The 27,850-nt window shown below is 31.2% G+C and overlaps 1 protein-coding gene across 2 annotated transcripts in view; it reads right to left on the bottom strand.

The window, feature by feature from the left end:
• Positions 1–27,850, bottom strand: part of LOC118182618 (uncharacterized) — a 269,407-nt gene that overhangs the window by 150,964 nt on the left and 90,593 nt on the right. For both annotated transcript variants that reach the window (XM_085819175.1, XM_085819174.1), the window contains exons 16-24: positions 22,034–22,228; positions 13,530–13,619; positions 6,553–6,702; positions 4,775–4,864; positions 2,530–2,634; positions 946–1,047; positions 421–525; positions 200–304; positions 4–108 (exon numbers count right to left, since the gene is read on the bottom strand). In XM_085819175.1, coding sequence (XP_085675301.1) covers positions 4–108; positions 200–304; positions 421–525; positions 946–1,047; positions 2,530–2,634; positions 4,775–4,864; positions 6,553–6,702; positions 13,530–13,619; positions 22,034–22,228 — 1,047 coding nt within the window. The remainder of the gene's footprint in view (positions 1–3; positions 109–199; positions 305–420; positions 526–945; positions 1,048–2,529; positions 2,635–4,774; positions 4,865–6,552; positions 6,703–13,529; positions 13,620–22,033; positions 22,229–27,850) is intronic.

A 27,850-nucleotide genomic window follows, 5' to 3' on the forward strand; every position in this document is an offset into this window, starting at 1 on the left:
AACCTTTTGCTAATTCATCAGTTTTTCTTCTTTCTTCTTCCAAGGCTAATATTGTCTCCTTTAACTTTTCTTCAAGTTCACAGAACTGTTCTTTTGCCACAGAATCTTCTATAAATGTAACATTATTATGGATGAAGTTTGCAGATATAAAATATTTCAGATCTTCAACATGAAACTAAAATAAAGCTTTCATTTTTACCTATTTTTAATTCATTAAATTTATATCTTTCTTCTTCCAGAGATAAAACTGAAGCATGCAATTTGAGATCTAATTCATCACATTTTTCCTTTAAATTAGCTTCCTCTAAAATGAAGTAAAACAAAACAAAATGAATGTATTTTTGTTCTGAAACTTTCAAATTATTATTAACATCAAATCAAATTAAAATGGAAAATCTCAAGAACACAATTTTTTAATACTTTTCCTTAATTCATCAATGATCTTTTGACTGTTTTCTAAATTCTGAGTCATGTCTTGGAGTTCAATATTCAACCGATGATAAGCCTCTTTACCAACACTCTCTCCTAAGACATCAAGCAGGTTATCAGTAAATATATTAAATGTAACACTTTATTTCTACATCATTATATATCAGGGGTTCTCATCCAGGGAGAAGTTTAATAGTTTCTGATAATGGAGTCAGACTTTTATTTAACTTTTAAGCATTTAATTTTAGTTTATTAAATGAAAACTTATTCAAGTTTGGTCATTTGTCAACATTTTTTTACATTTTTTGTTGTTTGTTTTATAAAAAACAGTTGCAAAAACAATCTAAATTTAGATAAATGTACATGTTTATTTTTCAAGTTTTGGAAAGGACGGGTGAATGATCTTCTTAGCAATGGTGAAAGAGATGCATTGCGCAAAAAAAAAAAAAAAAAAAAAAAGGTTGAGAACCTCTGTATGTACATTTCAGCTAAATATAAAAAGCCAATTAATTATACTTTTAATTTCAATAATTTTGTTTTTCTCCTTTTCCAAATCCTCCAGGGCATTCTGCAATTTTAAATGAAGCACATCTTGACTTCTGATTAATGAAGTTTCACCTAAAAATGGAATTATCCAGAATAAACAAAGAAATTTTGATTAAGTTAATCATTATAAAAAATTAAATACTTGTTAAATTAATACTTGTATATTAAAATTAAATACTTGTAAAAGTAGAAGGGATTCAGAATACATAAGAAACAATTCAAGATTATTTATTTACCGAGTGAAATATTCCAAACATGAAGACAGATACTCTAAATTTTATGCAACAACTTTCTCTTTTTAGACCATAAAACTGAGAATATGCTGTTTATTAGAGCTCGCAGAACATTTTCCACTATTGGACAACTTTTATGTCATGTCTTCTCTTGCAAGTTATGATTTTGAATAAAGTTTAACCAAAAATGATTGTCAACGTATTTAAAATAGAGGTTACATTTTAACAATTTCTTAGACAGCATAGACAGAGCAAAAGACAATACATTGCCCATAATTTCAAAAGTGATAGTTAATAAATTTTTCATGTAAAAATAAGTTCAAAATTGATGTAGTATTCAGATATGTTAATCTATGGCTACATAACACAATATTTAACAAGTATTCTCCAAAATATGAAAATGAATTATTTCTTACATGGCAAATAGTAAACAGAGAGTATATTTAATTCTAGGTTCGAATTAGAAAATTTATAAGCTTACTAAAAACATAAGTTAAAAGAAAGGTCTCGGCTTTTTCCGCCTCTAAGTATTTTTTATTATTATAATTCAAGAATTTTCCTCTAAATAATATACAAAATTGAAAATATTGCTTTAGCATACATTTAAAGCACATATCCAGAATTAAGATTTATTTATACATCCATAAGGATCTAAATTATTGTATTCAATAAATGTTACATAAGGAAAATCTTTCGTTGTTTTTACTGCATTTTCTTGAAGTCTACATTTACTGTTTTCAGCTATATTGGATCGTGTGAACACAACTGATCTTCATTTGAATGAACAAATTAGTCAGAGTAAATACTACTCCCTAATAGATAATAAATACTGATCCCTGAATAGAGATCCTCAACTAAAAGATTGGGTAACAAACTTTCTTAAAATGTGCAATTAATTAGTTAGTTAAACTGTTAGATACTACCCATTAATTAAACTGCCAATTTAATGAAAGATAATTATAACCAAACGCAAAGTTTTATACTATGAAGATAAAACTGATTATCTTTAATAAAACTATGTGCTCTAAAAAAGATTAATCAAGATCTCAGAACTGTTAAATTATTCTTCAAAGGTTTTACTCTACTCATTTTTTGAACTTGAAGATACTGTCACATTTCTTTTGAGCAGAAGCTTATTCTAAAAGAAAATAAGGTAAGAATTTTACATATATCCTTTTCCCTCCCTTCTTTCTTTTAACAGCAGATGCTTTAGAAAAAAATCATTTTTATGCTTAATGCATTAACCAATTTTGAATATTCATAAAATTATGCTTTTTGCTTAGACATAGGAAAAGAAAAAAAACTTATTTTAAAAGCATACTTTTTTTCAACTCCATGATTTTGTTACTTTCTTCTTCAAGAGCTGCAACAGCCTGCTTCAGTTGGATGCTTAGATTATCACATTTGGTTTGCAAATCAGCTTCTTCTATAAAGTAAATACATACATTTTATCTCCTGTCAAACATAAATTATAGAGTACAAAGTCCAAAATCCTGAATTATCATACTTTGGCAATTTGGATATTGATAATTTTTGGATAAGAGATCCTGAATTTAAATCTAGTAAGATGGCATGTGGAAGAAGTGGCTGTGTATGAAATAATGAAGAATTTATGATGCTAAAGAAATCAAAATTTATAATAATAATAAAGCTTAATGTTAACATTTATTTTTGATTTGCCAAACATTAATTTAAACCTGAGTTGTTCTTTCAAAATCATTGCATGAGCATGTCTTTAAATTTACAGAAAGGCAATTTCATGTTAAGGTACTTTCTAGGTGATTTCTTGTATATTATGGACTTTTTCTCAAAGTACTAACTGCAATATTAACAGTCAACTGAAATCTTTTCATTCTAAAAAATTTCAATCATGTTCTTCACTATCAGTGGCAATATTTTCCAGATTTAAAAAAAAAAAAAAAAAAAAAAAAAAAAAAAAAAAACACCACAGATTTCACAATCTATTAATTAATTAATTGCTGACAGGGACATTGTCATCCTAATAAACATATTTTATCATTTTCATTTAACATTCTTTTCCATTTCTTAATATATTCTGCTAGTGGCAAATTTCGCAGATCTTTTGTCAAAGCCACCTGGATTTTTTTTTGGGGGGGGAAGGGGGAACGGAGGGCTGGTTGCATATTCCCTTGGAGCTGGGCATCACCAGTTTGGTCTGATTTCTTTCCTGGCACAATCTCTTCATTCATAAAATTATTATTGAAATGGATAATAACAATCTCAGATCTGGCGAAACATGAGCAAGCAGCTATTCTATTTCTTAACCGTTTGAGTCCGGCGAAGTATCGAGAATGCAAAGACGCTGCTGTTGGTTAGTATACTTTACACAATTATTGAGAGCAGTTGTAGTGATATCAGTAGCAGTTGTTTTATAGGAGTCGGAAATTGTTTTCATTTTTTTTACCAAGTGTTATACTGATAATTACGAAATAACCCATGTCAAGTTCTGATTCATTTGAAAGTGACTATGTTATGAGAAGTGATAATGAAGAGTATAGTAATGACCTTGAAAGTGATAGTGGAAGTGACATCATCATTCGTTTCGTAACAGATTACAAGTTATTAGTGATAGCAGTGATGATGATGAAGTAATTGCAAGTACCTCCGATGACGATATTATTGACGAGTTTTTACCCGTGGATACAATTTTTTCGAACGAATCGAATACTTTTTCTGATTCACCTGGACCAAAGCATGCCCCTCCTTCTGATGCAAAACCAATTGAATATTTCAATATTCCCCCCCCCCATGTACACTAACCAACAGCAGCGTCTTTGCATTCTCGATACGAAACAAGAGAAGCGCTATCACGCTGCGCCATATTTTTGGCATACGACAAGTGAAGCCCACACCGGACTCAAACGGTTAAAGAAAGAGTTATGCTGCACAAGCAGTACTGTTTATAGAACCACCTCATAAATTTAATTACGATTGGATCCCAAAATGGCAATATTTTCTACCAATATGCTTTACCTGATTGAATTGACAGATGTACAGTTCTTTTACTAAAATATCAATTTTGATAAGCTGACACAACAATAGACTGAAAAAAATAAAGTGGATGAAATCATAACATTAACAGAGTGCAATTTGCAGCAGTAGCCAAACTTGCATTAATTACGACCTAATTTTGTCTCTTCTCTACTATGCCAAAAAAAAAGTATGTGTAATATTCATTTCAAACAAACACTGATCTTCGAGTTTCACTTATTTTATATAGAGCTAATAAGAAGGAAAAACACTGAATCTCTGTGAAAACCCAGAACCACCAGGGGCTGAAAACAAAAATGTGGTCTGTTAGCTGACAGGCGAAACAACAAGCTGAATCATTCATTACTGTTGCAGATAATGATGCTTTTCGACAAAAACAACTCAGCTACAGCACACTTGCTTTTGAGTGTCATATTCTTTGCTTTCACAATGCAGGAAAAAATTCACAAAAAACTCTTATGTGAAGTCCAGATTTCAGACTTTGTACTGTTTATTATTTTTAGAATAACAAAAGAATTATTATATCTATGAAACAAATGGAATCAAAATCATACTTTTCTGATGATTTTTTAAAGATGTGGCTAATTCTGCCTCTGTTTCAGTCTTTGCATTTTTGATTTCTTCCATATTAATATTTGTAGTTACTGAAAATATACAATACAAGTATACATAAGAACTGGGAAAAAAGAGTACATCTAATAAACTTTATTTTAAACAATAAGACAGTAAATTGCTGTGAGAAAGCTCTTGAGAGAAGTCACACAAAGTGTTGTAAATAAATATTGATCTCAAATAAAGTATAATGATTTACTATTTTATATGCAAAAAAAAATTAAAGATTTTTGCTAAAATAAATTCAGTTTAATAGATTTTTCAGACAGAGATTTTAAAAATAGAATCTATTATAATGAATATATATATATACAGTCAAAAGTCTTTAATCCAGACAGGTCGCGACTTTGGCGATTTCGGATTATCGATTTTTCCGGATTATAGATCATCAGTTTAAATCTGGTAAGATGGCATGCAGAAATTATAAAATTTAAAATATGAAACCGTAATTTATGAAATAAAGAACAATTATGATCTAAAGAGTATCAAAATTTAAAAAAAACAAAAGGCTTAATATTTATTTGTTTACTTTATTAAACATTTCTTTCAATGTAAGTTGTTTAAGTTGCTTCGTTTCATGTGATAATTTAATACTGTTAAAGAGACATAATTTCTTGTTCAGTTATAAAGTTCTGCTGTTCAAGTCCTATAATTGCTGTGTCAAGAATACCGACTAATTTGTCAATCGAAATTTTTTCGTTTTCAATAACCTCTGTGTCACTTTCTTCACTATCGGAAGCGAATCATAATGACGAGGAATTTGATTTGAATCATATCAAAGATGGAGTACATTGAGATGAAATACTACATTTAGTAAGGAATTATAAGCCAAATAAAATAAAAACATCTGCCCGAAAAATAAGGATAGTGCTGACAGATCAACTTCCAATTCATTGCGTGTCGTGACGCTAAGTTTGCCATACAAATATTGCAAAGCATTTCTTTATAATCAATTTACAGTAACAAATATCTGCATTACTTTTCTAATAGGTTTCACAGCTTGTCCAGCAGATTTGAAATACAGGGTTTGTTAGAAAAATGTATATGCAAAACAAAAGAAAATTCTTTATTCGGTGTTAGCAACAAACTTAATTACAGGTTAATGTAATGACACATATCACAGGCAACATTATGTTCAATATGACCTTCATGCACCTGTATCTTTAAAGCTACTTAGAGTGCTCAGAATGTCAAAATGGTTGTCAGTAGCATCCCAGTGGCAATTGGTTGATTGAACAACATTGGCCAATGTGTCCACAGCGATGACTGTGCGCGCTGCAATTTCTTGATGAAGGGAACTCCAGCATAAATCATTTCCTGCATTAAACAACATCTTTTAAGGCACTCCTAGGCCATTTTGATTCACTGTTATATCACATATTAGTAACGAAAGTACTGACATGTTATGTAAAAGTTTTGCAACACACTGTAAATATAATTTAGTTCAATTTTGAAATCAGTATGCAAAAGTATATACACTGTTAAGAGTGTATGTACTTTTTCCTAACGAACCTGTATATGTTATCTGTGATGCACAAGATGTTAAAAGCAATAAAGGAAATAAAAAATTTCATAATGCTATCACTCTAATAATAGTGTTAAAAATTCCTTCTCTAAGTGTTAAGTTTTTTTAGAAAAGCATGCATTTAGTAAAAAAAAAGGAACTTTAATCACATAGAATAACAAAAGGAATTTAATATTTCAGAAGATAAAAGATTACCAAGCAAATCTGTCATAGATGAAATATTCTCTTTCAGATCATTATTTTCATTCAATAACCGTGTAATTTCATTTCTGTTTTGCTCTATGGTTTCAGAAGATTCCTTCAATTTCTGTTGCAAGGCAATATTTTCATCTTCTTGCATTTTGTCTAATTAAAATTTAAACTTCTGATTATATGACATGTGTATTTTCAAAAGAAAAACATTCAGTTCTAACTAGGATTAACATAACATTATAAAGACCATATTAATAAAATGTGCAACACGCATAATGCTGCAACTAGATTATGAACAAAAAAGTGTGCTTAATAATTTAATGTGCTATAAAATTCTTAAAAAGCAGTAAAAAAGTTCAGTTGCATCAAGAATAAGTAATAACCAATGACATTAATTTTCACCAGGGCTGTGGAGTCGGAATCTGAGTCGGGCAGATTTTTTGTAAAAGGAGTTGGAGCTGGAGTCAATAAAAATATGTCCACTCCAGTTTTTGCTGGACAGTTTTAGTTTGAAATGAAATTAAAGTGAATTGAAAAAAAAATTAATGTTAAACTGAGTTATTTTTATTTATGAACTATATACATTAATAAATAGTTATTTTCACTTTTATTGACATATTAATAAATAAATATAAGGGAGGAGAATGGATGTGATATTTGCCATTACTGATTAAACCGATTCATTTAGTTACAAATCTTATTGTTAACCAGCAATAGCTCCCAAAATTGGTATCATTTTTAGGAAGCGAGCAGGAAAAGGAACAACTATTGATCAAGCCACGCGATAGGGAAGTACTTATTTGATGATATTAGATTCTGGTTGTTAGAATTAAGAATGTTCTTAGAATATGTAGATAATCCTAATGTTTCACTAACAGAAAAACTGTGAAATGATTTTGCAGAATTGGAAACTCTTCTTTCTACACCGTATATAGCCACAAAAAAGCTACAACAAGGTTAGTAGTCACATTTTAGTTAAAAAAATAAGCATTTGTTTAACTAATATTATACACAACTGCATAACCTTAAAAGAAAAATTAGATTTGTAATTCAAAATATGAGAAATTCAGTATTTATTAAGAGAGTGATAATTACTTAACCATGGAAAACAATTACATTTTTTTAAATTTTAAATAACAGTTCAATTTACAGAACTAGTTTATAATGAGAGAAAAAAAAACTATGCAGAACTAAATTATATTACAAGATTTAATGATGAAATTTCAATTCAAAATAGAGAAAATAAATAATAATAAAACATATTTATTATACTCGCTTGGCACCTAAAAATAAATACAATTTATTTTTCCACTCAAATTAATATTTAAAAAAAATTAACTTAAATTAAAATTCTGAGCATTTTCTAAATTTTCAGTGTCTAACAGTTTTTCCTTAGCAGATAGCACAAGCAAAGTAATTTAAATAAAAATAAGTAAAAAAAGAAACATTTCTGAAATCAGAAGACAGGAAATTGCTTCATGCAGTCATCCTTTAACAGTAAAAGCTTAACGAACCGGCATACTCGGAAATTGCCGAATATCTGAAAATCCCGAACAGTCGAGCCTAACTGGAAAAAGAGGAGGGGGGTAGATTGTAGCCGCTCTTTAGATTTTTCAGCTAAATAATGCTTTTGACATTTCGATACATTCATCATATAAAAATAGCCAAATGGAACTAAAAAATAATCTGCTTAGCAAGCACAGTAGAACTCTTATCTCTGCAAAATATCGCAAACATTATTTTACAATACATGCAGCTTAATTCTTCTGCACGCACGTAATATTATGCAATCAGAATCAACAACTGCAAGTATTCGGAGGATAAATTACTAACTAAAGAAAAAGAAAAAGACTTAGAAGTCTGGGGTATATTTCATTCTAATTTTGAACAGAATGCGTTAAATTTCCGGAATAGAACTATTCTTCGCTTGCGTTGATAGACCGCAGAAATTTTAGTCCTATTCAATCCAGATTGGAAAGCGACACACACACACACACAAAAAGGTCTGTTGCTTGCTTTGCTGCGAACTGTAATGGTTTCAATATTCAAGATTTTGCGAAGAAAGGGAAGGACCACTCAACTTCCATATTGTACAATGCATTGCCCCCCCCAAAAAAGAAGAAAGTATTTTTTTGACTATTCGATTACTTTCACTTTATTTAAGCCATTCCGAATATTATTCCTTAGAAAGCTAATGTGTTATATTATAAATATTCATACATATGCTCAAAATATAAGCATAATGATCATAATAAAAGTGAATATGAATTGACCATGCAGAACAAGAATGCAATTAAAATCTTGATAGAAATTCAAACGTGAGTAATTTTTTTTGGGGGGGGGGGAATACGGAATGTACCAGAATTTTCTACCGCTTTCGCAATTCTTTGACCAAAAGAACGACATGCACCTGTCTGTGTCAACACCTCCTTACAGAAGGAGTTGTCTGTACTCACACACACCAAAGGTTATGTTAACGCACAGAAAGTGGTAAAAAGCTATTTCTGGGAGTATGATTTACCTTCTGACATTACATATAAGGAAGGAAAGTTGTTTATTTAGTTTTGGCTTTGGTACGGGGAGAGAAATGTGCATACGAAAAAAGGGGGGCAGCATTAATAGCAAAAAAAGTAAGCACTAAAACTTAAAAAAAAAAAAAAAAAAAAAAGAAAGAAAGAAAGAAAGAAAGAAAAAAAGAAAAAAAAAAAGAAAAGAAAAGAAAAAGACAAAAAAAAAGTGCTTTAGAGAATTTATATTTTATTTTCAAAGATTTTTATTTATATAGGCCTTTATATTTTACATATTTTATTTCCAAATATAAGGACTTATTAGCACTTGTAAGGACTGTTACAAACCCTGTACAATCTGAAGAATTAACAGGAGGTGAGAATGGAAAATGTGATGTTTGTACTTTCTGAAACGGAGGGTTTATTGCAAAGGAAATAATTTCTTCAATGTAAAAAAGAGAAATCAGATTGCTAAACAATGAGATCTTGCTGGGTTTAATATAAATAGATTCAAAACACTGAATTTTATTGGATGACAAACAAATTAAAAGGCAAAAAAAGGCATCTATGAACTTTACTTAAGAATGAAATTACTCTACAAAAATTGGGGTATTCAAATCAGGGCAGTCAAACTGGGGACATTGCAACCGATTCTCTATCATCTTCTTCCATTGATGAATTAGAATTTGAGAAATATTTGGATAATATTGAAAAGGCTAAGGCTAAGGTGAAGCGAATGAGAATAAAGAATCAAGAGCCTTTAGATATGAAATGAAAAAATATACAAACAAGATTTCTACACCGCATTTGAAGAAATGGAGAAATATGATTGCTCTTTCAAGGTCACCTCTTATAGAACTTATAAAAATCTATCCTGAAAAGTTAAAAGAAGTAGCCCTAACAGTAATACTCAAGTCAGTGTGGAAAGTTCTCAGCTCCGAAATTTAACAAATCGGATCTATGGCCCTCTAACCAAGATCTTGCCGAAGCTATACTGTTTCTTAGAAATTACTAATGCCAGTTTTTCCCTTTCAAAATAAATGCTAATCAATACATAATATAAATAATTTGCTATGTCATTAGTTTTTTCCTGTAGCATTTATTACTTCTTTTATATAAAAAAAAAACAAGCTGTAACCCATGTGTATATGTTTACATATATATGAGGGAGTCAGAGTCCTTAAAATTCCAGGAGTCAGAATCGGTCATTTTCCCTATTGACTCCACAGCCCTCATTTTCCTGAACAGAAATATTTGAGTAAAATAATTTTCTGGCAAAGAAACAGTTTGGTACCTTGAAATTATCAAAAATGCTTAATATACTACCAATACTATGAACTAAAAAGTTAATTTGTTAAGCAGAATAAAAGACTTTTATAAAAAAATTATGAAAAATTATATTCAATCAATAAACACTTAATTTCTAATAAAAACAAATACCTTTTATTATAAGAGGTGAAGAGGAAATACAATGTGTGGCATGGAGGCAGTTAGTTGATCTTACAAAGGCAAAGGAGGAAAATACCTTCCCTCATGCAATGTCAAGGAGCGGCCAAATTTTTCCCTATCAGCATGCTTATTACATCAAGTTTAAGCACATTTTTAGCACTAAATTTGGAATATATTATTATGTTTTAAGCATTAGTATTAATGTCTAACAATGTTTTTACTTGAACTATACTGTACAGTACATTTTTTAATCGATTTCATGATTTTTTTTATTATAACTTTACTGTGCATTATTATGCAAAGTTTGGGTTATATTGTAAAATAAAATAATAAAATAATTTATCCACCTTCATTTAATCTTTATTTAATGTTATTTATTTATTATTTAATTCCATTTAATTCTGTCTAAAAGTCTCAAATCTATGAACTTTAAAATTGAATTTACTCTCTACTTTTGCATTCTCCCATTTCATGCCACTCATACCATGATGAGTTTCACACATTCATTTACTTGACTTGCTAGAGAGCTACTTATAAAAAATAACATGCAATTATTATCATAACTGGAAAGAATAATTTTAAAACTGATTTTGATACATATAAAGTTCAATGAAGAATACTAATCTGTAGATATCTGTCTGCAAAATTACTTCGGTTTAACGATCTGGATACCTTAACGTTAGAAGTTTATTTAGGAGTTATAAGAAGTTTTCAATTTCATAGTATTTACTTTATTTTGGCACAAAGCTCACTGAGCTATGGTGAATGATACAGAGTATGGCAATGGTAGAAAGTCAAATAGAGTATTTAAAATTTTGCATCATTTAAAAAAATAAAAAATGTAAGCAAATATCTAGGATGATGGTGAATGATAAGTGGAGTATGGCAATGGTTGAAAGTTAAATGGATTACTTAAAATTTTGCAACATTAAAAAAAATTAAAATTTAAATAAATATTTAAGATCACATTAATTCTAAGAATTTTAGTTCCTCCTTCTTTCCAAATTTCAGCATTTTTCTTAAATGAATCTAACTTTAAATATTACATTCATCTAAATCTGCTAGCCTTAAATAATAATTTCTGCATAAATCAGACTTCAGGAAAAGATTCAAAACTCCGACCACCACAAAGTATGAAAATTACAGAAAATAATTCCCATGTTTTTGAAGCAGTCAGAAAAAGAAAACTTTATTTAAAAAAATGAAAAATGAGACACATTTTTTGGCATAACTGCACTAGCTCATTTTACTTTTGTTGAAAAGCAATGAGAAAATTCAGGTTGTATATTTTTATTATCAAGATTACATGATAATAAAAAATATATACTCTGATTCCATTAAAATTACTAATTTTAGCTTCTTCCTCTAATACATACCTTTCAACTTCAAATTTATTTCTACTATTCATAGCCATACATAGAATACTAATCTGTAGATACAGATTAGTATTATAACGTCTTAAGTCATGTACAGAAACAGAGTCTGGTAGTTTTAAATTGTGAAAAATTAAACACGCTTATTATACTATCAATATAACAGACTAAAAAGTTGATCTTTCTTAAAAGTGAAATAAGGGAGGGGGGGAAAAACTGGAAAATAGACATTTATAAATATTATCAATACAATAGAAAAAAAAGTTAATTTTTTTTAAACTGAAATAGAAAAAACTGAAAATAGACAGTTATAAATAACAAAATACATATTTGTTGCCCACTTCAGCTTTATTCCTGATTTTGATAGTAAGTTTCCATTAAAGTTTTACTTGCAGAATATTTCTTACTCTTTAATGATCTTTTCTCTATTGGTTTACTTTTCAACATCATCAATAATAATTAACTTGATTATAGCTGCTCTTTGAGCTGTCATTTATTTGTTGTTCTTTACTCTAAAAACTGGTTATATTTTTTTTTTTTCACTTCTAGACATACAAGATGTGGTTCCTGAATCTAAAATCCATTATATTTACTTTCTGGATTATTTTTTATATTTATTAAAAAATGAATTTTTTTCTATTTTCTTAGATACTTTGTGTAAACACACAGCTGGTTCATATTCTTTTTCCATGTTTACCATTCTATCAGTTTAATTTGTTAAACGGTAAGGTTTTTAGTTTAATTAACCCATTATCTAATGATTTCAATTTTACTATCATTTCTATTTTCCAACAGCTCTTGGTTCATGTAAATGAGATATGTGTATATTAGAACAGAGTTCTTAAATGTTAGAGATCTTTGGCAACGATGCAGGCCATTGTACTAGAAGCTTGCCCAGCTCTCATAAGTCCATTATCCAGTATTAGCTTTTTGTCAGAATTCAGCCCCTGTGCTTGCTAGGTTGTGCTACAGAATTAATTACTATTTTTAATTCATTTTTTTTTTTTTTTTTTTTTTTTAAACTTGAAATCCCGAAAGCAGTGGAGATTGATTTGTAAGCACAAGCTGTACATAGTTAAGTTAAAGCTTAAATCCGAAAGGTTGTTGAAACCTTCTTCATACTCTGTTGTTACCTATATAGACAGGTAACATGTTACCCGGCGTTCTTAGTAAACTTCAGGTCAAGTGCATGAAGGAGTGGAATTCAACAAAATTTTGTAGCTTTCTGTGTTCTTTGGTTTTCTTCCAGTATTCTGTTAATTTGTGGTTTTTCCACAACTTCACCATTTTGTATTATTTATACATTATTTGAATAAATGTCCTAATGTTAAATATAATATTTCAGTTTAAATATTTTGTACAAATACATTAAAAAAATCTAAATTATAACAAAAAACTGGATTAACATTCTGAGCAGCACATCTTTCTAGAACTGCTCATAAGATGCTATTTAAATGGGATTTATTAACGAGATTCATATAAATAATTATTTTACTCTTTGCTTTCTTAAACCTTTCATTCACTCAAACCATCAAAGAAAATGGTAAAAAACTGAGGTAATGTGTACCAAATTGAGAACAAATCTTATTACTAGATAAAAACAGGCATACTCCTCAGTAGGTTTAAGAGTGTAAAACTGCAATTTTCTTACATTTCAGAACATCTTCAGATGCACTTGCAAGCATTTTTCCAAGTTCCTCTTTTTCTTGAATCAGTTTTTCCAATTCTAAGCTGGTAGAAGCTATAAAAAATATAAAGTGCAAATTACAGTATAATAAAATCTCAATAATCAGTATTATTCAAATTATTCATTATTTTATTTTACTTGTGACTCACTAAATAACATTAGCCAAACTATAAATTACAATTAGATTTTTTCCTCAGATTAGGATATTTAAAATATTTTACATAAAAAATATCAATAACAATATATACAGTCGATTCCGCTTAATTGGGACACATCGGGACCGGGCATTTTGTGACAATAAAGCGAATTTCACAGTTTTTTAAATAAATTTATTTGGTTTTTGGAAACAAAGGCCAATAACCGGTAATAAATTAAACAATACATATTTTTTTCAATAATTTTAATAAATGTAAATTAGAAATGGGAAAATTATGTATTAATATTTATCTAAAATTAATATGAATCAAATTCTAAATTAAAATTAAAAAAATGAGTCAAGTGTAGTCTGTTTTTTGTTTTTGTAACATTTCTTTTCTACAAAATCAGTGCAGATATTCAGTGCGGATGCAGGGCTCCCTTCATTTCCTTCCTGCATAAAATAACGCTGTAACGTGGCAATACATTTTTTTGCTTCCTGGTTAGTCACAGGCACAGGTGACTTATCATCATCATCGTCTAATTTTCCATGTTTGCATTTAATACCTTCTACGATTGAATCCTCACTTTTCATTATCATTGTAACATGGTAAATTATTACCTATTGTTAAAAATTCTTCATAGTTAATACAAATAGGAACTTGCAACATATCCTCATTTTCTTCGTTGCTTACATTTTTGTAAATTTCTAGGGGTTTCAAGCCACAATTAGTAAAACAGTTCTGTATTGTAGTGGCTTTTATAGCTCGCCAACTATCAGCGACAAACTGTACTGCTTGCAAAAGAGAAATTTTTGAACTTATCTCTCCGGCTGTTGTGGGAGTTGTTAATAAATTTTCATCAATGGATTCTAATATGTAATTAACCAATTTCCCACGATACAAAGTCTTAAAATTTTTTATTACCCCCATGTCCATTGGTTGCATTAAAGATGCGGTATTAGGAAGAAGGAATTCCAGCTGTATATTTTGTAGATTGTCTAAATGAGGGTGTGCCGCACAAATGTCAACAATCAGCAAAATTTTTCTTTTTTTATGTTGTAAATTTCTGCCTCAACTGGTAAGCCAATTTCGAAAAATTTCAGAAGTCATCCATGCATTTTTGTTTGAAAGGTACTCCACTGGTAAACCCTCCATGCTCAACCCCTTAAAGCATCGAGGTCTAGCACTTTTTCGTAGCTTTCGTTTGACAGTACCTGACATATTTGCACAGCATAACACAGTAATGTGGTCCATCGCCTTTTTATGACCAGTCAGTGCAATGTGTTTATAGCATAAGGAACCGTCTGGCGTAGCAGGATAATAGAGGCCGGTTTCATCAGCATTGTAAATGTCATCAGCACAAAAATTCTCTAAAAAAGTAGGAATTTTCGTAGTCTTCCACTGTTCAGAGCTTTCCTTGTCGGCACTGCCCTTTTCACCGCGCGCTTTTTTTAATTTAATGTTGTGTCTTGTTTTCCATCGCTATAACCACCAGTCAGTTGCTTTGAAATCATTGCGGCCCAGTTTTTTAGCTAACTCCTCTGACTTCGCCTCAATATCGGGCCGTTGATATTTACGTCTCTGCCACTAACAAAGAAAACCATTGATCTAGTGCTTCTTCGACATCTGGATCCTTCCCCTGGTGTTTCCTTTTGGATGTTCCCGCTTGTCCTTCTTGTAAAACCAATTCCTCACGCAGTTGACTTTCTTGTCGTAAGACACGCGATACGGTAGATTTTGGTACTCCAGTTATCTCAGCGAGCCGGCGATAACTTGTATTAGGTGGCTGGCTTTTTTTTTATCTAGCAAAGCAATTTTGCTAGAAAGTGTCAAATCATTTCTTGACATTTTGGCAAGGGTTAAATTTTTGAACAATAAGTTTATGCACTGTTCATGCGCGATGTGTATTGTGAGTGAATAAATATGCAACAATTGAAACAGTCGTCACGTACGAGCTGTAATGGTAACTGAATAAAAACACCCTTGAGCTCGCCTGTGATGCAACGCATACACAATCAGCTGTAAGGCAATGCATGCGCAATAAGCTGTAAGACAATGCTCCGTAACAAACTCGTAATATGTACTGTGATCTTAAATTTACTGTCCCAATTAAGCGGAATGTTGTCCCGATTAAACATATAAATTTTCTATTGGCTTCTTAGTTTGGTATCTGTTCTTTGAGATTAGTCCCAAATAAGCGGCTGTCCCGATTAAGCGGTGTCCCAATTAAGCAGAATCGACTGTAGTAAAATTTCTTTTAACCAAACTTTACACAGATAAAACTGTGTCAAGAAAAATAATATGACATATGATAAAACTGTGTCAAGAAAAATAATGGACCAAAATCCATCATCTTTATATTACCCCCCACCGACACACAAATATGTCATGTTTAAAAAATAAATTTATATTTTATAATAAAACCAAATTTTTCCATATGCAAAATTATTGATCATCTCTGCAGTAGGTTACTTTCACATATTCATTGATTCAAGTTCACTGATGGATTATACCACATTAAAAAAATTAAAGATTTACCAAATTATAAAGTAATGAATTTAAAAAAGTATAATATTTCAAATGAATTTTCCCCACTTCATAAGCAAATGTGCAAAATCAAAAGAATTAAAGATTCACACATTTATAAAATAATTATCGGAAAAATGCACAATATCTCAAAGAAATTTTTATCTTGGTGCAATAATATATCTCAGTAGCCATTGCAGGCAATTTTATAATAGCAGTAAGAGATTAAGATAAAAGTTGAATTTCAGTGGGAATTACAATTTTCCTGATCTTTTTCTGATTTTCCATTGCCAAAGTGAGGAGTTTTACTAAATGAATACGATTTAGTAAAACAGCACTACAGCCAGTTTTAAAATATAAGATACAGTTTCTCGAGCAAAAACTCGGAGTTTCCAAGAGATTTTCACGACGCATGGGGGCATTATTCTAAGGAACTCCAAATTGACTTAATTTATAGTGCATGATTCATGCTATTGAACTTAAGCATAATATGATTTTGATGTAAAATATATTAGATATATAAAATTTATTTTCTTTGGCTAATTTTCTTACACTTATCTAAGAAAATTCAAAGTAGAGAAGGAAAGCTTTTAATTTTCAGTTTTTTAAATGCAATCAAAATATTAATAATAATTAATGTATATATTTTTGTGTGCATAAACTTAGCAATATACAGGGTGTCCGAACCAAATGTACCTAATTCGGAGAGGTTGCTCTACTCAACAGAGTTTAAAAGCATAAGAAAGCTGTAAAATTAGGTACCAATACTCACAAAGTTTTTATAAAATCATCGGCACAATTTCACATGAGATTCCTTAGCAGCCCTGAGAATGTACAGCTAGTACTCCACTTCCAGGAAAGTTATATCCAAAAATGCAAAAACATGCTTGCTTTAATAAGAAGGGGCCCCATCTTAATGGAAGATAACAGGGAGTTGTAAATGCTGCATTTTTGGTATTGCATAAATTTGCAACATGTCCAGGTAAGTGCTTGACATCACAGACGTCCCAACAGAGAAAAATGGTCCCATGATTGTATCATGCGATACAGCACACCAGACATTGATTTTTGGGCTGCTCCATTCTAATTCGTGTAGCGAATGGGGATTTTCTGAGCCCCAAATTCTGCAGTTGTGCTTATTAACATTGTTGCTAACATGAAATGTAGCGTCATCAAAAAAAAAAAAAAAAAAAAAAAAAGATGCGGTTTAGAAAATCGTTTAATTTTCAATGCTAGATAACATCTCCACAGCAAATGCTGCACACTGTGGCCCATCATTTGGTTGCAGTTTCTGCACAATCTGCATTTTATATGAAAACATCATCAGTTTTCGATGCAGAACATCATGAATAGTTCATCGCAGCATAGATAATCCAGAAGCTGCCTGCCTGATTGACTGATGAGAACTCTCAACGAAAGTTTGTAGAACATCTTCAACATGTGAACACTGATCACCTCCGGATCTTTTCCGTACACTTCCTGTTTCGTGAAATGCTTCGTGCCACTTTTTTATGCTCTTAGCCTGGGGTGGATTTCTTTTATAAACTGTTTGAAACATTCTTGGTGCTTTTACTATGGATTTGTGTTCTGGATACCAAAGAACAGTTTGTGCCTTCTCTTGTGACGACACCATTTTTCCGTTTGTCAGCTCAGCAAAAGCGCAGGTACGTCAGATGCAAGAAAAAACTATTGTCATCAAACTCTAAAAGAATTCAACTCCCACATGTGGCCAATATCACCCTCTTAGCACTAAAACTTTGTTTTTAATCGACTGTTCAATATAGGTACATTTGATTCGGACACCCTGTACATACTTGCCAACCTATGACACTCAAAAATCAGGAGATTTTTTTAAGAAATCAGGAGATTTTTCACAATGTTAAAAATACTTTTTAAATGATAAAAATATAGTTTTTAATAATGAATTAACTTTAAATAGTTACTAAGTCTTAAATGCAAGCAAAACAAAAATACCTTAGACATAAAAAACATTTTTATTACTTGCATCATTAAAAAAAAAAAAAAAACACTTTAATCAGTTTTCATACAAATGTTATGGACAGTGGCAGATTTTGCTTTCGTTAAGAAAGAAACTTCATAATTTTGTTCATAGCAATTGCCACGTAGGCCTGCTTTCGCTAATAAAAGTTTTTCTAATGTGTCATCACTAATATTAGATCTAAATTTAGTACTCGTTTTCGCAACAACACTGAAAATCCTCTCACGCTCGGCATTACTATGGGGAACTGTCAAGATGGCCAACATAATTCTAGAGAGTTCACTATATTTTAAAATTCCATCAGCACCTTTCAATTTTCCAATTAAACTCCACTGGGTGTCAATCCTAGCTGATTTATAACTTCATCCAAGTTTTCTAATTGTAAACTGCAAAACTGTGACTGCAGTATATCAGTAGCAACATCAATATCGTCATTTTTCATGACTAAACGAAGTAACACAGGAAATCTGTTCAAAAAGTACCTTATATCAGAAAAAGATGCATTTGCTAGAGCAGAAACATCAGCAACTTTAGCATGCAAAATCACTTCATCGTTGACTGGAAATTTATGTAGTATGTAATCACATACTCGACAGAAGTAACTTCTAACATGAAGATAAAATTTATTTTTGTCTTCTTCTGAAAGTTCTTCCACTACTTTTGTAGTTGCAGCTCCTATTACCAAATCTTCATCTTTCTTCTGATTTTCTGTTTCACCATAAATCACATCATATATAGAATTACAAGACAAAACACAGACTGGTTTTACAAACTTTGATAAAATGTCTTTAAACAGATCATAAATCATTGATTGCAAAACATGAATTAACGGAATTCTGCTTTGTAGAATTGCGTTAAGAACATCGAATGATGGCAAAATGAATTGTAAAAAAAAGCAAAAAGCTTTGTTAAGGTCCGAAGAAAAAAACATAAATATTCGTTCTTCACAAGATAAACTTACAATAATCGGAAAATGTTTCGTGTGTTGAGCAATTTTTTTTATTTTGAGAGAAATTTGTATCAGCTTTATGCTTATATTTTGCAGTATTATTTTGAGAACTACCAGTTGAATTGCTGAATGATGCAGAAATTACAAAAAATCAAAATTTTTCTCATTTCAGTATTATGCAGCTGTTGGAACTGTTTCAATTTTTCCTTTCTTTTAGAACTCCTTTCAAGATAATAATAAATATCAACAATGTGTTCATCCACATTTAATGGTAAAGAAGCTGCCCCTTTTTCAGCTGCTAAATTTAAGAGCTGACAGGTGCACCTCATAATCTGCGAATCTGAATTTGCCTTTCTTAAGATGCCTGCAACACCAGTCTTCAAGCCTACCATTACTGGTGCATTATCGGCACCAAGCTCTAAGCAATTATCCAGAGGGACTGCATTTTATTTTAAAGTTTTAATAATTAGCTGTGCTATATTAAAGCCTGTCGAATGTCCTTCTAAAGTGGGGACAGAAAGTAAACTGCACTCAATTTCTGAAGACTCTGGATTAAAAAAAGAAACAACAATTGGATACAGTTTTGAATTGGTATTATTGCTTCCATCCGTAGAGAGGCAGAACGGAGCTGTTTTAATGCAATCAATAACTGAAGATTTATTTTTCAAACCCATTTCTTTAACAATTGCACCTGTTTTGGTCCTTGCACTTGAGTATTTCTTAGCGATTTCACTATCGGGAAACATTTTCTAAATAAAGCTACAGCGTGATCCGATGCATTCAGTGGCAGGTTGTGCTCCAGTAAAAAGGCAGAGAACAGACATTCTGCATTAATCACTTTTTGGTCTTTTGTTTCCGAAGAAAAATTTAATTTTTCGTTTTTTCAAAACAACTCATGTTGTCCTTGTGTTTTTGTGTACGCACATGTTTGAGAACGTCTGCCCTTCCATCAAGCGAAATCGAAAAATCGCAACGACAGATGGTACACCTCGCAAATTTGTTACATTTCCTTGAAGAAATAATGGAAGGAAAGTCAACTGTGTACGATTTTTGAAACGTGCACGAGTATTTCACCTTTCTCGCAGACATATCAAAAGACGATAATTTCTAAAACTATTTCCTAAAGGCACATGTACTCACACAACTCAGGACAAGATGAACGAAATAGCGAAAGAACATCCAAAGAACGGCCAACGGCCTTGAGCTTGCTTTGTGCTCATTGGCTAATATATGCCAGATGACACGCAGTGGAGCTCGATGCCCATTGGATAGCTGGAGAACGAAGTTTCTGGATACGTATGCTGTCAATCACAAAGCAGAAATTCTCATCTGATTCGCAAGGTTTCATTTTAGATATAATCTAGAGAAAATTCAGTTGCTTTCAGAAGTCCAAAATCACTTTTTTTTTATTCATATAACGAAGTATTAAGCCAAGTTTCATAAAAATCGTGAGAAATATTAAGAATAAAAAAAAGTCGGGAGAAATATATTGTAAATCGGGTTGGCGGGAGAGCGGTCGAAAATCGGGAGTCTCCCGCCTAAATTGGGAGAGTTGGCAACTCTGCCTGTATAATTACAAAACAAAATTAAATAACAATATTAATTAAATACTGATTGAATCTTCATAAGAAATTCTGCAAAGGTTTAGAATAGATTAAGACAATGCAGATCAAATAAATTTGAGTGAAAAACTTAGTAAATTTTAATTAAATGATCATTTAATAAGCAATGGAAAATGAAAACTGCACATCTTAAATAAAATTTCTTTCTACTACCACTACCACACTCGTTCTGAGTCTTCAGGCTGCTACAATACACCCTCTATCAAATTCACTTAGATCAACAGCCTTTCCTATCACTCGCAAAATTAAGTGCAAGAATGATTCCTTACTTTCCCCAGCAGCAGTTAAATACCATTCAAACTTAATCATATGCCCTCCATATCATCCAGAAGAGTTCATTGTAAAATGTGCGGATGATCATGATGTATTGGTTCATCAGTGTAAAATAATAATTACAATTAAATATATGAAAATATGCAATGCCTCTCTTCTTTGTAAACTTCTCAACCCTAATCTGGCGTTTATAAAATTAACGTGAGTATCAACAAAATTATGTTAAATAAAAATAAATGTATGATATTTTATTAAAAAGCTGCAGATCATGGGCTGATCTTAAATAAAAATACTAATAAGGAAACATGTTCATATTTTGCCAATTTTCTACTAAGATTAAAAAATTTTCTCACACAAGAATACATGAAATTTCAAAATGAGAAACCATCCCAAAAGAATGTGCATTAAAAAAACTTGCACGATTTCTTATTTGCTTATCAGCGATTGGGATTTGACACGTGACAAGTATCAAAAGGCTGGCATGATATTCGAATTCCATAAATCACTATGTTGAGATTACCGTACATTCAAATATGCACTGTGATGAAAATTCTATACTTGTTGCACATGGGGAGAATGAAATAGTTAGTACACCGGAAAGTTTCTCAACTTTAGGCACCTGGCCACTGATAGGTCCATAATACTTTGATTTAAATATTAAACTTGAATTACCTTTCAAGGTTAGGAAATAATCAATTTTTAACTCAAACATGAATTGGAAATGTAATGGTATGATAAGCAAATTTAAAATTTCTTTACGAACTTTCAAAATGCTTGCACAGAAGACATGTACATGTTTCATAAATTCAAATTAAAATTCTGTAACTAAATTGTAAAACGAGCAATGGTTAAAATAATCAAATGTAATATATGGAAGTTCTCATAAAATATATCTCTTCATGCTAAGTAAGAATATTAGTTACACCAATCATTATAAAAAGGGGGAAAATATATATATCTACCGAGCTGTGCAGAAAGAGAAGAAACATCATCTTCCAAAATCATCTTTTCTTCCTGCAATCTTTTAATTTTACTTGCATATGATGAACAGCTTTCTTTAAGCAAGTTAATCTCCTCTTTATACTCTTCAGTAACAGATGCTGATTCTTCTAACTTTTTAGTATATTCTGAATATTTCATTTCTGCATTCATTTCTTCTGTTTAAAGAAATGATTTTATAAGTTTCCTGTTCTTTGATTCATGCTGAAAGTAAGAACTAAACAAAACAAGCAAAACAAAATTTCTATTCAAAAGCATCTTAAAGCTTAAATTGAAATAATGATTATTGGAGAAATTAAATAACAAGAATCAGTGTAATGTTGGTAAATTTAAATCACAGAACTAAAAATCAATTTTATTATAACCATATCTTGTTCATTTATGCTTAAATAGCTGAAGAAGATGGTTTTGTACTTAAACCATTAAAACTAGTCCTGCAAAATTATAAACATCATGCTGATGCTTGTTGATTAACTTCTCCAATAATCCTAAAACTTATTCAATATTTATTTAAAAAAAAAATAGAGTCTGCAAGTCCCTGAACTGTCAAAAAGTAAGCAGGAAAATTTTAAATTAAAGTTGTTGTAGACCAAGTTCAATCAAATAATATTAGATTATTTGATAATTATTTTAATTCATCTAATATTATTTGATTAATAATTATTTCAATCAAATAATATTAGATGAAATAGTTTTTAAATAATTTAGCTCTTAATCATCCAGAGTACTTCGGGGTTATAAGACTACACCCTTTACGGAGGACTTTCCCAGAAAATCTGGTTTAAATTACATTTAACGAAAGGAATATTATAAAAGTACCCAGATAGCTAGCCTGTTTTAAAATTAAATACTAATGTTTTATGTTTTTAGAGACTGGTGGATCAATTAATTTCTTTTCAAACTGTTTTTTAACTTTCCAGAAAAATTCACTTCCAAAGCATGCTAGACAAAAATTAAAATTGCAACTATACAATGAAAAATGCAATTTTAAAAACAAATTCCTACCCAAAACATTAGTACTGTATTTTAAATGCAAAATATCTTAATTATAATTATATATATACATAATACCTTCAAGCAATGTTTTATAAGGAAAATTTACTATCTAAAAATTATCGAGTAACTGTGATCCTCATATTTCTTAATTGCCTCTTTTCTTCTCTGAAAAAGTGCACCCCAATTCAAAGAGAGCTTTTCAACTTGAGGAAAAGACATCCAAGTGCTCACTTTAGATGTTCAGTCTGAATAACATTATAGTAAGGGACATTTAAGCTAGGTAACATTCATATTCATTTGATGAAACCTGCATCATATAATCACCACCACAAAAAAGGGGTGGTGAGCACGTACAGTGAATTTGATATAAGAATAGGGTGAAACATTTTCAGCAGATATGACACAAGCACTAAAAAATAAGTTGCATTAACCCAGAGTTTCTTAAACTTTTTTCAGTCGCGACCCCCAGGATCTCATAATATTTACAATTTATATTTTGTGGTCTCCCATAAGTATTATGCAAATCTGATACATGCATGAGTGAAACTGTCAATTTTTACCCTTTTACTGTAATGCACTATTGCAGTTTTAGGTCATTAAATTTCTATCAGCTATCAGCTTCGAATGTTATCAGCTTGTTTGTAATGGTGAACCAGTTTCCCTTGTGTTAACCCCAAAGCTATCTATGGTGATTGGCTGCTGTGACAAAGAAGAAAAATTGTTTCAAACAGTTGTTCTTCCGAAACAAACCGACACGTGATAGCAGCAATAAAGGGGTTAATAAATATAAATATCATTTTAATGAATGTAAACTTATGAAAACAGACATTAAAATAAGTAATGATACAAACTTAGCTATCAAGTGCAGTTTCAATATAGGTCTTCATGAACATATCAAAAAACCTGTACCACTCAGAGCGTTAACTATTATTTTATCGGGAGACTAAAAACAGATTTCAAGATTTGAGAAAATAATTCCCTGCACTTGCTGCTTAATTCTCAGTTCTGTTTACAGGTCTGTAAATAGGCAGCCAATCTGAAGAAAACTTATTGATATGAAATTTCTGTGTTATTTGTTCTTAAGGAAGACTTAGCAGTGCCGAGCCTTCTAACTGCAGAGGAAAATTTTCACGATTAACTCCCCAGTGCCATTGTTTTCACACATATGTGCAGTGATATGGTACGTTAAAGGAAAAGCAAAGGCACGGTTTATAGTTTTATATATATATATATATATATATATATATATATAACTTATATATATATATATATATATAACTCTCTTTATTGTTATACTGAAAATATCAAATATAGAGTACAATAATAATAATAAAATACTTAGTACTTAACTGTTGTACAATATATCCCGAAACACTGTTGAACACATAATACAACATCATATTCAGCACATCAATGCTGGGATTCGTGGTTTGCCCCCTCCCTCTTTCCTGACCAAACTAGGCAATTCCTCACTGCATTTTTCTTTAAAGAAACTGATGGTACTAAGTATGGAATGTCTCTAGTAGTAAGCTGCAAAAGACTGTCACATTGTAACTTTTTGTCGATCGTGAAATGGTAACATGAAATTTCCGAAAACTGTATTCAAAATCATGGGGAAATCACAATTGTTAATATTTGGGAGTTGTTTCTTTTGTAAAATGATGCCATTCCAACTAGCTATATCTAGAAGATGGCAAACAATTGCTATATAGCTGACTTTAGTTCAGTTCTGTCTTTTTCAGGTTGCTGAACTACAAACTACAGCATAATTATCTCTGTAAGCTTCCCCCATTGTCAAGTTATAATCGGTAACCCCGCTTGCTTTAGCTTTCTTATCAGTTTTACAGCAATTTATAGTGTAAATTGGGCTAAGAAAGAGGCACATATTTTTAGTCACGTCATCTCATTACATTAATTTTGCTACTCTGGAAAGTGGTAATTTCGCCTTTCTTCACAGTTAATTTGTTGAAATTTTCTGGTAAATCATACCAATTAGGGCAAAGAGTTCCATACACATCAGTTTTATTTTAGATAAGAATGTCTGCTAACTCTGGTGACAGATAAAAATGATCAGCAAGTACACAATCTTTCCCCCCCCCCCAAAAAAAGGGTCATCACCGAGTTCATAGCAAGGAAGTTCATAATTACACAATTTTTCATCAGGTATTGTACTCTTTCCTGTATATGCAATTGTGTTGTTATTGCTATAAAGCTCACTTGTCTGAAAAATGTCAGCATAAGCCCACGACATTCATTGTGGCAAGGAGTTCTGTGAAGTTCCTTCCCCTGATGAAAGAGGAAGAACGGAAGTGACTTACCCCAGAAAAACCGGTCGAGGCAGGCTGGTGGGGGGAAGAAAGACTGGAAGGGGAGGGCACTGGGAGTTGGACCGGCGAGCATGCCGTGTGAGAACGTAGAGAAGTAAAATATGTTTTAATTTCTTTTGCGTGCCTTGTATACATACATTGTATATAGTTTATTTTACAGTGTACTCGTTGTATGGTGTATCCATAGTGCAGTTTGTGTAATAAATTAGTGAAAAAAATGTCAAAGCGGACAAGTGTTATTTTCCCACTATGGTAAGTTTACACAGAAGAACCCACCTCGTGTTTGAACGAGCGCGAGGCATGACAAATGTCGCAGTCGTACAGGATAGTGGGAAAAAAGAAATCACCAAAAATACGAAGGAAGTAAGATCGTAAAAAGTGATTTGAGTGAACGTGGTTTAAATGAAGGAAATAAGTCACGAAAGCAAGGAAGATGACAAAAGATGGTCATGAAAGACGGAAAGTGGCACGCGTAAGCCTACACGTGCAAATAAATGAAAGGGTGTATGAAATCTCGTCGTGTGAAAAGTGATCATCAGTATTACCGTGGTGATATTATTAAGTGAAGTGTTATGCAGTGTTGAAACAGTGGCTGGTAAAGGTGATCATCCGTATTACCGTGGTGATATTATTAATTGAAATGTTTGTGCAGTGTTGAAACAGTGGATGGTAAAAGTGATCATCAGTATTACCGTGGTGATATTATTAAGTGAAGTGTTATGCAGCGCGATGAGGAAATTGTACAGAATTGAGCACAGCTCGTCATTTTCTACTATCGGGATCAAAGGTAAGTCCCTCTTAATTTCTTGGGAAGCACAATATATAAATGAAGAGAGCTCCCTCCCTATAATTACTATAGTAAAGGAGAAAATTAAAATTGTGTTAATGTCGGTTAATAACATGATGAGAATGCCAGGCGTTAAAGCCAGTAGACACTTAGAAAGTATATTTTATATGCAAATAAGGAATTATGATTAATTTTGTTATTAAGGAGATAATGTATGCTAAATGAATGTTAAAATAGTTCAAAAATATGTCAGCAGAAATTTCAAAACATTTAATTGGGTGCTCATGTTACTAATTAAGGTAGAAATTATCTATTTTTGTTGTTGCCGTGTTTTGGCAAAATGTTTTAGTCATTAAAGTTAATAGGTTGATTAAAAATTAATTAGTTTAATGATTTGAGAACAATAAGTAAATGTTTGTTTCATTTCCACAATATGTAAGGTATTACGGCGTAAGGCCAAAGTATTCAGAACTATTTTTTTTTTGGTACTAATTCAAAAGCTAATATAATTTTTGGTATTTATGTGTTAACAATATATGGTGAAATATATGTTAATAGTAATATATGTTAATAGTAATATGAGAAAGGTATTCATGATTGTGTTCACTAATGATAATGTTTGCTAAATGAATAATGGTAGTATTCAGTAGTGAAATATGTAGGTTTGCCTGTAAAATTAAGTGTTATTTATGTGTTGTATGGGTAAAGCTGTAAAAAGAAATACCAGAAGTTAATATGGGTCCTAAAAGGAGAAATAGGGTGTCAGAAGAATCTGATGAAATTATTAAGAACATGCAGGCTCAAATTAAGTTAAAGGAAATGGAGCTGCAGCTAGAAAAGTGTAAGTTAGAGGCAGATGCGGCTAAAGACCGATTAAAAGAGATGGAATTTCGGGAAAGACAATTAGAGAGAGAACACGAGATAAAAATTAAAGAATTAGAAATTCAGAGTAGAAAAATAGATAAAGGAGGAAATAAATCGGGTTCAGAGGATGAAGGGGTTTCAGATGCTGAGAGCAAGGGAAATGATTTCTTGAAACATTTAAAAATAATGAAAGGAGTTATGATTGACACGCCATCTAAAGCTGAGGAATGGCCGTTCTTTTTCCATCATGCGGAAATGATGTTTAATCTCCATAAAATTCCTGAAGAACATAAGGGGAGAATTATTTTGCAGAGTTTAAAAACTAAAGTTAAAAGTTTGGTTTCAACTCTGAGTGAAAGGGATTTGGATAATTATATTAAGATTAAAGATACAGTATTAAAAGAATTCCAGATTACCCCATTGCAACATAAAAAGAAATGAGGAAACGTATACTCAGCATATAGCGAGGGTTGAGGCAGCACTTGATTTCTACTTAGAATCCAGAAAAGTTAAGACTTTTGATAAATTAAGAGAACTATTGATTGTCGATCAAGTAAAAGATCGATTACCTGCAAATGTTAAGGCGCATATACTGTTAAAAGAGGTAGAAAACTGGTTATCTCCGTCAGAGCTTGCAAATGATTTGGATAATTATGTTGCAGCAATGCCTAGAAATTACAATACGAGTGCTCAGGAAGTAAATAAAGTGGGACCAAAACAGGAACCGATAAGACAAGGGGAAAAATTAGGACGACCAAATAAGAGTAAGGGGAATTTCAGTTCTGATTACAGGGTTGATAAGGAGA

Source organism: Stegodyphus dumicola, chromosome 6 (assembly GCF_044657685.1).
Source record: "Stegodyphus dumicola isolate Sdum_Otavi_A_Nest chromosome 6, ASM4465768v1".
In the NCBI taxonomy this organism is placed as follows: domain Eukaryota; kingdom Metazoa; phylum Arthropoda; class Arachnida; order Araneae; family Eresidae; genus Stegodyphus; species Stegodyphus dumicola.